A 16,866-nucleotide genomic window follows, 5' to 3' on the forward strand; every position below is an offset into this window, starting at 1 on the left:
ATGGTGGAACAGACACAAGGGGCCAAATGGCCTGATTCTGCTCCCATATCTTATGGTGTGATGGTCTCATGATGACATAAAATATTTGAAATATTGTCCCCTCGACTACGTGGCTAGTTCCTGTTTAGGTCTGTGGTAAGACTGATACGTTTAAGAAGAAGGTGTGTGGATTACCTTCTTACTCTGGTACCTGTTAGATACAAAGGAGCTGGATTTTAATTGTGGGGTCATTTTCAGCTGGTTCTGATCAAAGTTCAAAGTAAATTTATTATCGAAGTATGTATGTGTATGTCACATTTACTACCCTGACATTCATTTTCTTGTGGGCATTTACAGCATAACAAAGAAATACAGCAGTATCATTGAAAAACTACACACAAAGACTGACAAATCAGCTGAAACAATAGCTTTTATTATCTATAGCAGTAACATTTTCACAATTTTAACATTCTCGAGCTGGATAGAGGATAAAACCTAACAAGCCAACTGCATATGAACTGGTACTCCATATAAAACCGAACACAATCTATGTGAACTAATACAAGAGTTTAATGATGTCTGTTTTATTAACTAATACCAATGAAGTATGATGTATGCTAATACAATGGTTCACTATTCATGTAATAGTTCAGCAGTGAATTGGCTGGTTGTTCAGTTTATATTACCTGCACTCAGTGTACAATACATTCTTTCAATTTTATTGATTTAACTGTTGTAATTACACAGGCAAAGTTCTTTATATAATGTGTTGCATCAACATTGCAATGTATACAGTAGTTTTATTTCTGCTAGCTCCACAAGATCTATCTGCTAACATGACTAACTGAGCAAGTTGTAGTTGGAAAATATATCTCGTTGTGGAAAAGCACTTGCACTTACTGTAAGAGGATTAATAACGACAGCAAAGGTTTCTCATGATAATGGATCTTCTTTGTTACTTTGTTTTTTACATCTTTGCAGTAAAATTTAATTTCTCATATTTGGATAAACGGACATGGCGTCATATCCCTCGGGTGGTTTTGTGCGTGCTCTTGCATGGGCTTCGCAGTAAAGTTGTCCTTCTATGAAAAAGTAGCCTTTCTGCTTAAGATTCATGTCACAGTCGGAGCAGACAAAACACTCAGGATGGCGATACTTGTCACGGGCTTTGACAACTGTCCCACTGCATCGTAAACATTTTATAAAAAAAGAAGCTTAGAGTTCAAAATCAATGCCAGTATTCCATCTTGTGATTTGGAAACTGAGAATTGGACAATCACCCATTCCAGGCAATAGACTTGTAAACCTCAGAGCTGCTTCCAATACATTTATATCCTTTCTACAGCAATTCACTATATATCTTAGCATAACCTCTTAACATCTGCTTTCAATTTCCCTTACAATAAACATTGCCTCTGTTATCTTTTTCTAAATACCTGAACTTGCTGAACGTGAATACTAACTTATGTTGAATATTGTACCGACATCCAGGTTTCTCTACAACTCACAGCTTTGCAATCTTTCACCATATGCTTTTCCCCCCACATCTTCTCTGCCAAATCTGAACATTTTCTCATGTTATACTCCTTTTGCCAGAAATTTACCGATTCAGTTAATCTAGCTGATCTTTATCTTTTCTGTTTTATAACTATCCTTCCAACATTTCTTTGTGCCATCTGCAAACTTAGCAACTGCATCTTCAATGTCTTCATCAAAGTCAATTATAAAAATTGTAAACTTAAGGTTCCAGTCTTCATCTCTTTTTTACTAAGTAAACAAAGATAATTTATATCCACTGTCTAATTGTTAGTCAACCAATCCTCAATCGTGCCAATATGTTATCTCCTGCACTGAGATTTCATTTTAGCTAATATCCACTGATGCAGTATCTTTAAAGGTGCCTTCCAGAAATTTGTACAGTACATCCATCTATGTCACATGATATTCTGATAAATTGGTCAAACATGATTTCCCTTTCACAAAACCACTTCGGTTTTGCCCTATTTCATTGATCTTTTCTTAAACACCTGCTGAAATGTCTTTCATAATAGTTTCAGACATTTTCCATAAGATAAATGCTAAGATAACTTGATTATAATCTCTGCCTTCCTTCTTTTGAATAGAGGAATTACATTTGATACTTCCAAACTAACTGAGCCTTTCCCACATATAGAGATTTTTTGAGAATTAAAACCAACACTTACCCTGTAATGATTGAAAGAAATAAGGCCTATTTTCAACATTTTTCATTTGTTGAAAATAATAACAAAAGAAAACTTTAAACTTGTAAAAGCATCATGTTGGTGCAGTTACTGTAAACCTATTCTTTTATAAAAATACTTACACTATTCCATTCCCACACTTATCGCAGAGTGGCAGCTTCTGAACACTTCCTGTTGAGGTGCCCACCTTTGTCACTGGAGCCTTCACACTTCTGGTGACCACGGGACGATTACCTTTGTCAGTTCGCACAGAATTAGAGAAGGTTTAAAAAATATTCAAAATATAAAAATGAACCCTGTTGAACAATCTAAGGTTCAGCAAATCAGATTTACCTCAATGCACTGCTAATATCACAGCCTAACTAGCTACCAAGTGAAACAAAGGCAAAGGCTGTATTACAATAGGGTGCCACGATAGCAGAATGATTAGCACAATGCCTTACAGACCTGGTTTAAATTCTGGCACTGTCTGTAAGGAGTTTGTACGTTCTCCCCGTGACCATGAGGGTTTCCTCCAGGTTCTCCAGTTTCCTCCCACAGTCCAAAGAAGTCCAAAGACGTATCGGTTGGTAAGATAATTGGTCATTGTAAATTGTCCCATGTTTAGGCCAGGGTTAAACTGGGGGGATTGCTGGGTGGCTTGGCTCTAAGGGCTGGAAAGGCCTATTCCGTGCTGCATCTCAATAAGTAAATAAATAAACACATCCCTGATTCGAATGTCAAATTGTTTCCACATGTTCTTCATGTGTCACTATACTTGAATAGAACTGAAGCAATTGTTCCAACATATGAGCATTGCAGTGTCACAGCCTGAGAATTCCATCATTGTAAGTTACAAACAACAGTGGGACAGGTGCCCAGACACAGAGATTAAACATCCCGTGACATTAATCAAAGGAGTCCGCAAGCTTGACACTGGTGGATTCTGGTGTTCTAATCAAAGGTATTTTCGGATGTCAGGAACGAGGCACAAAAATTGTTGCTTCACAAATGTTTTATATAGTGTTGACAGAACAGAGGAAGCAAAAGCATAAGTTAGGTGCAAAGGGCTTAAAGAAAAACAGACCAAAATGCTAAGATGGCACCCAGAATGGGACAGCCATTTTTATACTACAGAGAGAGGGAAATTTCCATTCAAATTTGTAGATAAGAGTCAACCAATGACTTATTCCAATAATGCAGAACAAGAAGCTTCCAGAACTTTCCAGGATTATACTTTGTATAGCTACTAGAGGCATATTAAACTGTATATAAGTAATTATATAAATATAAGCAGATAATTAATTGTTCAACTGCAAAGAAAATAACAATTAAACAGTCCAATCTAAGAATTAAACAGTCAAATGCAACACCATTGCCAATACAGATGAAGGATGCCAAAGTAGTGTAGTGGTTAATGTGACTCTATTACAGCTCGTGGCATTTCGAAGGTCAGAGTTCAATTTTGGAACTGTCTCTAAGGAGTTTCTATGTTATCTCCATGAACCATATGCGTTTCCTCCAGGTGCTTTGGTTTCCTCCCACAGTCCAAAAATATACTGTTCAGTAGGTTAATTAGTCGTTGTAAATTGTCCCATGTTTAGGCTAGTGTTAAGTAGTTGTGTTACTATGTGGTGTAGCTCACTGGGCCGGAAGGGCCTGTTCTGCGCTCTATCTCTAAAAGAGTAAATAATTAAACGTTGCTCACCACCATCCTCTGACTCCAAGTAATCTTGGATTGCTCGGAAGGACCCAGATTGCCTTGGTTCATTACTTTCTTCTTGGTTGTTGTGCAGCATTTTGTAAACCTCTGAGTGTTGAACTCCTGGTGCTGGTTCAGCTCTGTATGTGTTGATGATAAACAATAGAGAGTTTATAATGGAGTAAAGCAACTAAAGCAAAAAGTTGCAAGACCATAGAGAGAGCATTTGCAGACTCTAATAATATTTGGCAATTGATAAATCTCTATTTTGTCCTCTTTCCAGTTTTGAACATCTAATATTTACTGTTAACCTTAATTTTCATTCTGTAGATATTCTGCATGAACAAAGAGCTACATTTAGAATGTTAATGCCAGAATGTAATATTAACAAATGATAAAATTGGCCTTTGATGATACAGTAGGATCCCTGTTGATCAGTTGGCACCATTCCATTCAAGTATACTGCTAGTATATTGAGAGGCCTATGAAGAGGCAACACCCCACACCTGGAAAGGATAATGGACTCTTGCAGATGTTAGTGAATAATACAACAAATTTGGAGGAAGTATGACATTTAGTGGAACATTTCCATATTTTTATTTATACATTTAATTATATTGTCAAGCCAGCTCCATCATGGACACCAACCTCCCCTTCATCAAGGAAATTTTCAAAAGGCGATGCCTCAAAAAGGAATAGATCCATTACTAAGGATCCCACCCTGAATGACCTGCCTTCTTCTCATTGCTACCATCAGGGAGGAGGTACAGGACTCTGAAGACACACACTCAACAATTTAGGAAAGCTTCTTCCCCTCCGTCATCAGATTTCTGAATGGACAATGAACCCATGAACACAACCTCACTATCTGGCTCTCCATTTTATATATTTCTTAATGTCTTATAGTAAATTTTATGTATTGCACTCTACCACTGCCACAAAACAGAAAATTACATGAATACTGTATCTGATTTAAATACCCCATAATTAGTCACTGCATAATTGGCAATATATTTCCACTCAATTAATCTAGTTTGTACCAACTGAAAAGTACTATTTGACAATCCATAAACACTTTTAATGACTCCACCTTCAGTTTATAGATTTTTATATGACTTAAATAACATTTGGTGATTATTGCCTAGGTGCTTTTCTTACCTTTAGATCACTTACTTGTTTTGCTTCTTTATTCAGAAGCAGTTCTGGCATTCTTTCTTGTTGGAACTACAGCTAAGGAACAGTCCTTGATGCACTTTGAGAACTCATCTGCATTGTGATTACAAACACTTACCTTATCATCATTTACCTTATCTTTGGATCATTAAAGTCCCTAAAAGTTAAAAGCAGCAAGGTCTCTAGCTAATTAGTTTGCCCCAAGGAATGGTGCTCAATTTCCTTCATACCTTTAGTTCTTTTGGTGTTTCTGCAATAAAGTGACACCCATCTTATTGTTAACGTAATTTGGAGTGACAGAAAATCTCTTGTTGCAACTATAATAATCAATATTTTAATCTTAAAGGCAAAAAGTAAAGGTTAGCCTTGCTTAAAAACATGTTTAGAGAAATAAACAAAAGGCATTCTGCAGATGCTGGAAATCCAGAGTAACACATACAAAATGCTGGAGGAACTCACCAGGTCAGGCAGCATCTATGGAAAGGAATAAAGAATTGACGTTTCATGTCAACATCCTTCATCAGGTCTTTTGTATGTGTTACTATGGAGAAATATAACTGGTTATTGACTACAGCAGGAGGAAACTGGAGGTCTATGAGGCGATCCGCATCAGGGGATCAGAGACGGAGAAGGTCAGAAACTTTAAATTCCATGGTGTTATCAATGCCTTTGAATGTAAAAGTCTACAAAAAGTAATGGATACAGCTCAGCCCATCATGACTAAAGTCCTCCCCACCATTAAGCGCTGTTGCAAGAAAGCAGCATCCATCATCAAGGACCCCCACCATCTCTTCTCATTGCTGCCATCAGAAAAAAGCTTCAACACGCTGAACACCGGTGTCCCCCAGGAATGTGAGCTCAGTCAGCTGCTGTTTTCATTGCTGACTCATGACCGCACTGCTAGATTCAGCTTAAACCGCATCATCAAGTTCGCTGATGATACTACAGTGGTAGGTATCATCGGCAACAATGATGACTCAACATTGATGGGGGGAGGTCGGGAGGCTTGTCAAATGGTGTGAGAAGAACAACCTGACTCTCAAAGTGGACAAGACAAAAGAGATTAGTGTGGACTTCAGGAAGTCACAGGTCGATCATTCTCCACTGCACACCAATGGCTCTGCCATGGAGAGAAAAGAGCACAAAGTTCTTTGGTGTGTAGATAATGGATAATCTAACTTGGACCCACAACACTTTCTCATTGGTCAAGGGGGAACAGTGGTGTCTACATTTTCTAAGGAGATTGAGGCATACAAGGCTCATAACAACTTTCTATAGGAGCACCATCGAGAATGTCCTGTCCAGCTGTATCATTGTGTGGTATGGAAGCTGCAAGGCATTGGACTGCAAGCTCTTACAGGAGCCAGTAAAAACTGCTGAGAGGATCAGCAGAGTATCCCTCCCCCTAATGGTGACATTTTCAAAAATGTGTCAGGACTTGGGGACCTGAGTTATAGAGAAAAGGTGACCATGGCCATGCATTTTCCAACATTGTATTTCATTTTCCACTCTCTTGCCTATTCTCCTAACCTGTCTAAGTCCTTCTTCAACCTATCTATTTCCTTAACACTACCTGTCCCTCCACTAATCTTCATATCATCCGCAAACTTGGCAACAAAGCCATCTATTCCATTATCTAAATCACTGATAAAAAGAACCAGTCCTAACACAAACCCACTAGTGGTGCAGAACACCACTAGTCATCGGCTGCCAACCAGAAAAGGGTCCTTTTACTCCCACTCGTTGCCTCCCACCAATCAGCCAATGCTCTAACCATGCCAGTAATTTTCCTGTAATGCCATGGGCTCTTAACTTGGTAAGCAGCCTCATGTGTGGCACCTTGTCAAAGGCCTTCTGAAAGTCCAAATATACAACATCCACTGCATCTCCTTTATCTATCCTACTTGTAATCTCCTCAAAGAATTCCAACAGGTTCATCAGGCAAGATTTTCCCTTAAGGAAACCATGCTGACTAAGGATGAAAGGTGAAATGTTTAAGGGGAACATGAGGGGGATCTTCTTCACTCAGGGGCTGGTGAGAGTGTGGAACGAGCTGCTAGTGGAAGTGGTGGATATGGGTTCGGTTTCAACATTTAAGAAAAATTTGGATAGGTACATGGATGGGAGGGCTATGGGTCAGGTTCAGGTCAATGGGAACAGGCAGATTAATGGTTCAGCGTGGACTATATGGGCTCAAAGGCTTGTTTCTGTACTGTAGTACTCTATGACTGTTTACTGGGAACATTGCAGATGAAGGGCCCAAAGAATTGTTGAGGATCCCTACCACCCATCTCACAGCTTCTTTGACTCATTGCCATCACAGAGGTACAAAACTATCAAGACTAGGACTGCCAGACTGGGTCTTCCCTCAGGCTGTGAGACTAATGATACCAAGCCACCACTGAGGTTTCCCCACTAGGACAGCAAATTGTTTATTGTTTACCTGCACTGAGCTTTACTACGCACATTTTGAATGATATTTTATTAATTTATTTATAGTAATATATTGGTTTATGTGCTGAGTGTGATACACAACGTGCGCGTATGCCATGGTCCAAAGGAATGTCGTATATTGGTTATATATAGGTACAGTCAGATGACAATAGACTTGAACTTGAAGTATAGGAGCCTCAAGGCCCTCACCACCAAGTTCAGGAATAGTTATTACCCTTCAACTATTTGGCTCTTGATCCAGATGGGATATCATCACTCAACTTCACTCACCCCAACACTGATCCTGGGTATCAATATCTCTGAAGGTCTATTCTTGGCCTAAAATATTAAAGCAATTCTGAAGAAGGCAGAATAGCAGCTATATTTCATTAGCAGTCCAGAAGACTCTTGGTATGTCACCAAAGCCACTCGCAAATTTATACAGATGTACCATGGAGAGCATTCTAACTGGTTGCCACTGGAAAAAGCTGAAGTAATTTGTAAACTCAGCCAGCTCCATTGTGGACACTAGACTATCCAACACCAAGGGCACATTCAAAAAGCGATGCCTCAAAAAGGTACCATCCATAGTTAAAGACCCCCATCACCCAGGACTTGCCCTCTTCTTATTGCTACCATCAGGGAGCAGGTACAGGAGCGTGAAGACACACACTCAACATTTCAGGAACCTTTTCTTCCCCTCCACCATCAGATTTCTGAATGGCCAGTGAAATCATGAACACGACCTTACTATTTTTGCTCTCTTTTTGCACTGCTATTTAATTTAAATATATGTATGTATATAAAGATATGTACACTTATTTTTGTAATTTATAGTTTTTGTATTATATACTACATTAAAACAGTACATTTCACAATATATGCCAGTGATATTAAACCTAATTCTGATTCTGATTCCAGTTCTGATCCCACAACCCTCAGACACATTTTCAAGGACTCTTCATGTTCTCGATATTTATTGCTTATTTATTTATTTATTATTATTATTTAGTTTTTCTTTTTTTAATATTTGCAGTTTGTTGTCTTTTGCACATTGGTTGTGTGCCTTTGTTGTGTGCGGATTTTCATTGACTTCATTGTGTTTCTTTGTATTAACTGTGAATGCCTGCAAGAAAATGAATCTCAGACCAGCATATGGTGCCAAGTGTGTACTTTGATGATAAATCTACTTTCAACTTTTTGAAATTTGAATTGTGGAGCTTGGGGAAACTGTATCATGAGAATACCAATGAGTATTTAAATCTTCCCAATGCATTTATGCAGGAGGTTGGAAAGGAGAATGCAGATGTGTGATTTTTGTAATAGTGAAGACAAAAGACTGTTATACAATAGAGTTGTCTGTGCAGAGTTCAGAACATTGATATGTTAGCCAAGTATAACAATTATCTTGAAATGCAGGGAATGAGAGTTACATTAACTAGCCCAGTAGTTTTCCTGGTTTAAGCATCGTTCAACAGGCAGCATCTCCAGCATTATAACATGTGTAGTTTCCTGAAATGGGACAATTAATACATATTTCCAGATAATGCATCATTAAGCAGTAGCTACATTTACAAACTTATTCAGAAAATGAAGTCTGTCATTATACAGACCACATACCTCTCCCATAGAATTGCTGAAAGCCAAATCATGTTACAATATACAATAACAAAGGTCAGTTTAAAACAAACAGGAAGCTGGCAAGTCACATATTTCAAGGGTAAACTTCTATTAAGTACATGTGAAAGTAAAACAACATGTGAAACAAATATTAATGTAGTTGTATCTTCACAGTACTTTTGCATGGGAAGTTGAATACAATATGCCATTTCTTGGTTTAGAAGCTCCATCTTGCTCCACTGTTATTCATTTTGGCAATTAACTAGAGCTAATGATACCAGCCACCAAAGGAATCCTACACGTGTTTTTCCTATTTGTAACTGCGCACAAATCATTGAATGATCACCACATTTAAGAAGGAAATTGCCAAATGTATTGGATAAATGCAAAAATAAAGCAACTGAGAACTTAAGTGTAACTTTAGGCAATAAGGAATGGAAAGAAAACATTTGTGTTATTTTGACGATGATATGCGAGTCCTCTGCAATGTGCTGAAGTAAACAAAAAATTAAGACAGGACTTATTGTTTTTATTAATCTTTAATTCGGGTATGCAAGGAAAGGTGTGCACTTATTTAGCAGCCTTCATATCCTTGGCAGGAATTCCAAAGCACTTTATAGCCAACAAAGTATTTCTGAATTATAGTTGCCATTCTGATATTGGGAATGTGGAAGTCAGGTTACACACAGAGAGTTCCACACAGAAAAATAGGAGGGGCAGGGGGATTAAGCAACTTTGCCTCTCAAACCTGCCCTGCCATTGAATATGATCATGGCAGATGTGATACAGGCCTCAAGGGTGGCAGAGTGCAAATAATATTTATTGACATGGTGCAAATTTGCAGAAGTTATAGAAGGAAAACATTATCAAATTCAGTTAAGCTTTTACCTGGAAACAAATTCCATTTTCAGTTGTTCAGTTGTTCCCACTTATTCATCACTGTTATTTAAGGAGGAAGTTCTCAATGATAGAACTATGATAGGACTCCAGAACAGCAATTCTACCATGAGAAATTGTATTGCAACTTGATGGTAAATGCCTCTGTACATAACCATCTCTGATTGTAAAAGCAAAAGGTTGCAGCGTATACAGTCAGGAAAGCAAATCCCTGCATCTTATTAGAAATGAATATTCTCCACTTTTGTGAAGTCTAACTTCCAAAATATACCATACCCTTTAGGATGGAGTATGGAAGAGGAGGAAATGAAATTGATTTGTAACAGTGATACATAGAACTTTGGAGTAACAAAGCAAACTGAACAAAATTTATTTATTTATTTGTTTAGTGATAAAGCATGGATTAGGCCTTTCCAGACTGAGCCGTGGGCCAGCAATCCCCGATTTAACCCTAGCCTAATCATGGGACAATATACAATAGCCAATTAACCTGGTATGTCTTTGGGTAGTGGGGGTAAACCAGACCACACAAAGGAAAGCCAGGAATTCCATGGGGAGGATGTACAGATTCCTTACAGAGGATGTTGGTACAGAACTCCAATGCCCTGAGCTGTAATAGCATCTCACTAACTGCTATGCTCCCATGCTGTTCCGATGACCCATCCCATCCATCTTCCAGCCCAATAACGGAGTAGGTTGCTAACAGAATGCCATGCCAGTGTTCTCCCACAGTGCATGCCAACACGTTACCCAGATTGGAGGACTTTAGTTATGGGGAGAGATTAGAAGGAATGGGCTTATTTCCCCAGGATGACTGAGGGGTGACTTGACAGTAATATACAAAATGGATAGATAAGGTAGATATTCAGTCATGTTCCCATGATAAGGCTAATAAAATAAGAGGATTTACTATATGCTTAAGGTGAGAGGAATGAGATTTAAAGATGAAAGTTCATTTTACACAGAGATTGGCTGATATCTGGAACTTGCTGTCCGTGGAGCTGGTGAATCAGATACAATCACTACTTGTCAGAGTTACTTAGATGGACAATTGGATAGTTATGGCTTTGAAAGATATGGATCTAATGTGAGCAAATTTATTAGTGTAGTTCGGCATAGAGTTTGATGGGTTTATGGGTCAAAAGGCCCATTTTTGTCCTATACAGCTCGATCACTCTGTGTGATTTCTTTTTACTGACAAGATTAAAATATGGATGCTTTCCATGTGAAGCCAAAATTACAAATATGTGGTTAAGTTGCTTATTGTAATAACTATGTAAATTGAAGGTGCAGTATCCCTGTCCCTCTTTTTTAATAAACAAAGACTTGAATGCAAGTCCTTAAGAAAGCAACTTCAAAAACTTATGAAGTTGATGTATTTGGATTAATGGGAATGAGATATTGCAAATTTAATGCATTGGCTTTTGTTAGTTTGTTTTGTTATCTTACTTTTGTAACAAAGTAACTACATTTTTAGAATAGTTAGAATGTCTGAGTACCATACTTTTCAAACATTATTAGAGTCAGCTGAATGGTTTTCCCCAGTTTAGGACAGAGTAACATGCAATACAAGTCTCTACTTTCCTAGTGAATTGCATTACAGTGCAATATCTTAAGGATTCACTGCAAATCATGCTCCTATCCTACATGCAGGGCTGTTACATTAATACTCCATTCATCTGCTACTCAGTTGTACTGAAATATCAATGGTTCAGCATTTAACCCACCGAGTCACATCTCCAACCCGACCTTTTAATTCAACAAGGCTCCTTCACAAGCTCTTTTTAAACACACTGAAGCACTGCCTCACAGAATCCCTTTGAAATCAGCAAGGCCCCTACTCATGCTGCCTTTAAGCGCACTGGTTTCTGTTCCCCACACTCTCTTTAAAATCACCTAGTGCACTCAGAAGAACATTATACTATTGTGTAACAGAGAATTAACAGTATGATGGGGCATTAATAGAACAACATCTAGTGTTCAGCAAATCTGCCAGTCCATACCACCAAGGTGCCAGTTTATCAGAAATTTACTGTACTTTTTAATTTCACATGGTTCTATTCAAAATTTAAATATTACCATGGTTTCCATTGTAATGGATAATACAATCATTGTTATCTTTATTAGTAAACATTCTGATTCTGAAATTAAACATACACATTGATTCAATTTATAAGAATGCTTACAATTACTTTGAACTGTGAAATATCTTGATAGCTATTAAAGAGAAATTCGCTGTGTTTCTATTGTCATTTTAACTTGATCCCTTTAAATAATATTATAACCATGGGTTTCTATTGGAGGTTACTGACAAATTATCACATTAATGACTGGGATTTATAAAATATTAGACCATTAATGTACATCGTATAATAACAATAACATGTTTTGTATGTCTGTTGAATTAATATTGTAAAAACCTAATAGAAATGTAATAATTAGTAAAATAGTAGCATATAAATGTTCATATTAGATTTTCAGTTATGTGGTCTTAATTCAAAAGGCTTCCTAATGTATTGATGCTGTAGCAGTTTTGTGAATGTTCCAATTTGCACAATTGATTTATGATTGCTATGTTAATTTGTGAATGTTTAGTGCAAATAATATTGTGCTTATTTATGATTTCCCTACAATATTGCAATTTTGGTTTTATGTGTTCATTCTCAGTCCCTTTCTATTGAGCTAAACTTCAGCCTTATAAACTGGTCATCTCCCAATGACTAGAACCTGTTCCAGCCTTACAAATCAGTCCCCTCTGATGCAGGCAATTGACACCATTGCCAGCAATGCCTTTAGTCATCTAGTTTTCATGTCTTCAAATTCCTTCCATGTAGGTCTCTCCCTCTGTTTTAAGACATAGCGGTAGAATTAGGCCATTTGGCCCATCAAGTCTGATCTGCCATTTTATCATGGCTGATCCATTTCCCTCTCAACCCCATTCTCCTGCCTTCTCCCCTTAACCTTCCATGCCCTGACTTATCAAGAGTCTATCAAACTCCACTTTAAATACACCCAATGACCTGGCCTCCACCGCCACCTGTGGCAATGAATTACACAGATTCACCTCTTCTCACAGCCTCTTTAAAAACTCATTAATCTTAGTCTGATTATGTATCAGTGAAGAAATTTATAACATTTTTCTATGTTAAGGTGCTATTAAATGCAAGATTTTGTTATAAAACATTCAAGGGTGAATTGTAAATAGATTCATGAATGTGTTGTAAAATTAAAATATATTTTTAGTCATCTACTGCATGAACACAGCAGGTTTATGAATACCGTATAGAATGAATGTACCAGTGTTATTAGATACGTAGATATTGGCTTACATTATAATACTACCTTAGACGCTAATCAACATGCAGAGCATTTCTTGCACTTTGCTTTTATTTCAGATTTGAAGGCTCATTCTTTATTAGTAATATTGGATCAAGAGGCAAACTGCTGGACATACATCAACAACAAATCGAGCATTCACCAAAATTTAGTGCAACATGCTCCCATTGTGCTCGTAAACAGCAATAAACCAACACAGTTTGAAACATGTGGGAATGTTTACTGGACACTTAGGTCCTGTACTCTAATATCTACAGTATGTCAGAGGATCAAGGGACTAACGTACTTTTTCCCTTGGAGAAACTAATGTACATTGAAAATCAATGTTTGAACACTTAATTTAAACTTGCTTGAAACATGCAACAATCAAAAATAATAAACAAGTAACAAAAATCAAAGTTACAACAAAACCATTTGTCTTTCGCTGGAAAAAGCACTTTGGCATGTAGGATATTTCAAAACAATAGGTTTCAGAATTTATATTAACAGTGTTACTGACATGTATTAATTAAACTGGTTCATTTTCATGGTATAGTGTATTTGTACAATGAACACTTCCCTTGGTCCTCTTCTGTAAGAAACAACATTCAAGGCAGAAATGCATGCAATCTGTCAAAGATAAAGCATAAAACCTGCTCGAGGTGGAAACTACTGAGAAGGGTTTGGGTCTGGTATTAAACTTGTGTTCAAAGTAGCCTAGTGCCTGTAAGGAAAAATGGTTAAAGATAATACAGCTGGGTTGGAAAAAATATATATCTAATTTCTACATTTTTGAACTAAGGAATCATTATGAAGCTTAATATCATGTGATTATATAATTGCTATCACCACAGCATTAAAACTTTAATACATTTTATGTTGCAACAAGAAAAAACTTACCTGTAATTCTATATTTAGGTATTAAATACAAAGGGTTCCCAAATTAAGGATGTCACTGAGATATTTGGTCATAAACTTTTGATATTATTTGACACTGTCAATCACATAACTGATGGTAAGATTAACTTTTCCTTTGTTTCGTCTTGTCGCATATATATATATATATATAAAATTGTTTCCTTTTCCCAAAGTTATTTCTTCCACAAAAGTGAAGAATTAATTTTGTTGCGATACAAGTAGCAAGAGCTGGACAGAACAAAGACAAAGACTGTGTAACCTGAACAGTTTAAGACAGAGAGACTCACTAGGATCCAAACCCATACTCACTTCTCCTGTGATTCAATGATCATGCCTCGTAGCTGTCCTTGGAGGGCATCTTGTATGTTGTCAGTAGAATACAGGCCAATTGGAGTGTTATAGCTTGAGCTCACTACCTGCCTTTTGTCATCAATGTTTCCCGCTGCAAGAAATGGCTGGGCTTTTCTGTTATGGGACTCTCCAATAGATTTGATTTCCTGCATGTGAAAGGGCACAAAAATACACAAGGCTACAATTCATGCTGAGGCTAATAAGCAGCAGCAGCCACACAACATGTATGCTGCTAAAGGTTACTTTATCAATAGCTTTGCTTCAATCCCACCCTCTTAAAATGTATACTTCCAAATGGTATTACTTTCATGTAATAACTATTAACAGCCTCTGTAAAGGTAATGAAATGAAGATCTTGCATTAACTCTCACTTAAAAGCACTAAATCTGATCAAATGGAGAATGGAAAAGCTAAATTCAGCATAGGATGAACCCTGCCAGTGTGGGGAGAGAGGTGACTCCTTTTCCAGGGAATTTTATGAGAAAAAGTATCTCATTATTGTCTACCGGCACATCTTGTAGCCAGTAGGCATAGACTGGAAGATCTGCCTAGTGAATTAGCTAACACAATTACAGGTTTCCTTATACAATCTGTAAGGTGTTAAAATGATCTATCCTGAGAGCACTGCTGTCCGTATGTGTGATGTTTCTTTTTTCAATTATATCAATCATGTTACTATTGTAGACTGGAATATTATTGTTTACAGATCATTTAGACCATAACAATCCGAACAGCATTAGTCCTTTTGGTCTAATATGTCTGCTCTGCCATTGGTTGATTTATCTTTCACATTAACCTATTTCCCTGTCCTTTCCCCATAACCTTTGATGCCCTTACTAATTAAGTGCATATTAACTTCTGTTTTAACTATACCCTATGACCTGGCCTCCCACCTGTGGCAATGAATTCCACAGATTCACCATTCCCTGGCTAAAAAAATTCCTCCTTATCTCTGTTAAAAAGGTAGGTCCTTCTATTCTGAGGCCATGTCCTCTAGTGTTACACTCTCCCACTATTTGAAACATTGTGTACACATCCAATCTGTTGCATGTTCATTATTTAGTGAAATTTGAGTAATATTTTAAGTATATTGTTTGATAGAGTATTCTTTGTTTTTTACATAAATCATTATGGTTTATACGTAAAGGTGCAGGAATGGCATACACCATTATGCTACCACATCACATATGTGCGCCTCTCTAAAGTAAAACTAAATGTACACGAGTTAGCCCCAGCTCCAGCATTTTTCTTAAAACATAAAAAATGAGAAAGTAAAGAGGCATGGGATCCAAGGGGACATTGCTTTGTGCATCCAGAACTGGCTTGCCCACAGAAGGCACAGAGTGGTTGTAGACGGGTCATATCCTGCATGGAGGTCGATGACCAGTGGTGTGCCTCAGGGATCTGTGCTGGGACCCCTACTCTTTGTGATTTTTATAAATGACTTGGATGAGGAAGTGAAGGGATGGGCTAGTAAATTTGCTGATGACACAAACGTTGGAGGTGTTGTGGATAGTGTAGAGGGCTGTCAGAGGTTACAGCGGGAAATTGATAGGATTTAAAACTGGGCTGAGAAGTGGCAGATGGAGTTCAACCCAGATAAGTGTGAGGTGGTTCATTTTGGTAGATCAAATATGATGGCAGAATATAGTATTAATGGTAAGACTCCTGGTAGTGTGGAGGATCAGATGGATCTTGGAGTCCGAGTCCATAGGACACTCAAAGCTGCTGCGCAGGTTGACTCTGTGGTTAAGAAAGCATACGGTGCATTGGCCTTCATCAATCATGGGATTGATTTTAGGAGCCGAGAGGTAATGTTGCAGCCATATAGGACTCTGGTCAGACCCCACTTGGAGTACTGTGCTCATTTCTAGTTGCCTCACTATAGGAAGGATGTGGAAACCATAGAAAGGGTGCAGAGGAGATTTACAAGGATGTAACCTGGGTTGGGGAGCATGCCTTATGAGAATAGGTTGAGTGAACTCAGCCTTTTCTCCTTGGAGCAATGGAGGGTGAAAGGTAACCTGATAGAGGTGTATAACATGATGAGAGGCATTGATTGTGTGGATAGTCAGAAGTTTTTTTTCCCAGGGCTGAGGTGGCTAGCATGAAAGGTCACAGTTTTAAGGTGCTTGGAAGTAGGTACAGAGGAGATGTCAGGGGTAAATTTCTTACACAGAGACTGGTGAGTGCATGGAATGGGCTGCCAGTGATGGTGGTGGAAGTGGATATGATAGGGTCTTTTAAGAAACTCCTGGACAGATACATGGAACTTAG

General features: G+C 37.9%; 1 protein-coding gene across 2 annotated transcripts in view; it reads right to left on the minus strand.

Moving 5' to 3' along the window:
* Positions 1 to 391: 391 nt before the first annotated feature.
* Positions 392 to 16,866, minus strand: part of pdlim3b (PDZ and LIM domain 3b) — a 64,005-nt gene continuing 47,530 nt past the window's right edge. The window contains exons 4-7 of one of the 2 annotated variants that reach the window (XM_073048155.1): positions 13,974 to 14,044; positions 3,889 to 4,022; positions 2,324 to 2,435; positions 392 to 1,162 (exon numbers count right to left, since the gene is read on the minus strand). In XM_073048155.1, coding sequence (XP_072904256.1) covers positions 967 to 1,162; positions 2,324 to 2,435; positions 3,889 to 4,022; positions 13,974 to 14,044 — 513 coding nt within the window. In that variant the 3' untranslated portion in view covers positions 392 to 966. Of the gene's footprint in view, positions 1,163 to 2,323; positions 2,436 to 3,888; positions 4,023 to 13,973; positions 14,045 to 14,547; positions 14,736 to 16,866 lie in introns of both variants that reach the window. The other variant, XM_073048154.1, reaches the window with a different exon arrangement.

This window comes from Hemitrygon akajei, chromosome 6 (assembly GCF_048418815.1).
Source record: "Hemitrygon akajei chromosome 6, sHemAka1.3, whole genome shotgun sequence".
NCBI classification, from domain to species: domain Eukaryota; kingdom Metazoa; phylum Chordata; class Chondrichthyes; order Myliobatiformes; family Dasyatidae; genus Hemitrygon; species Hemitrygon akajei.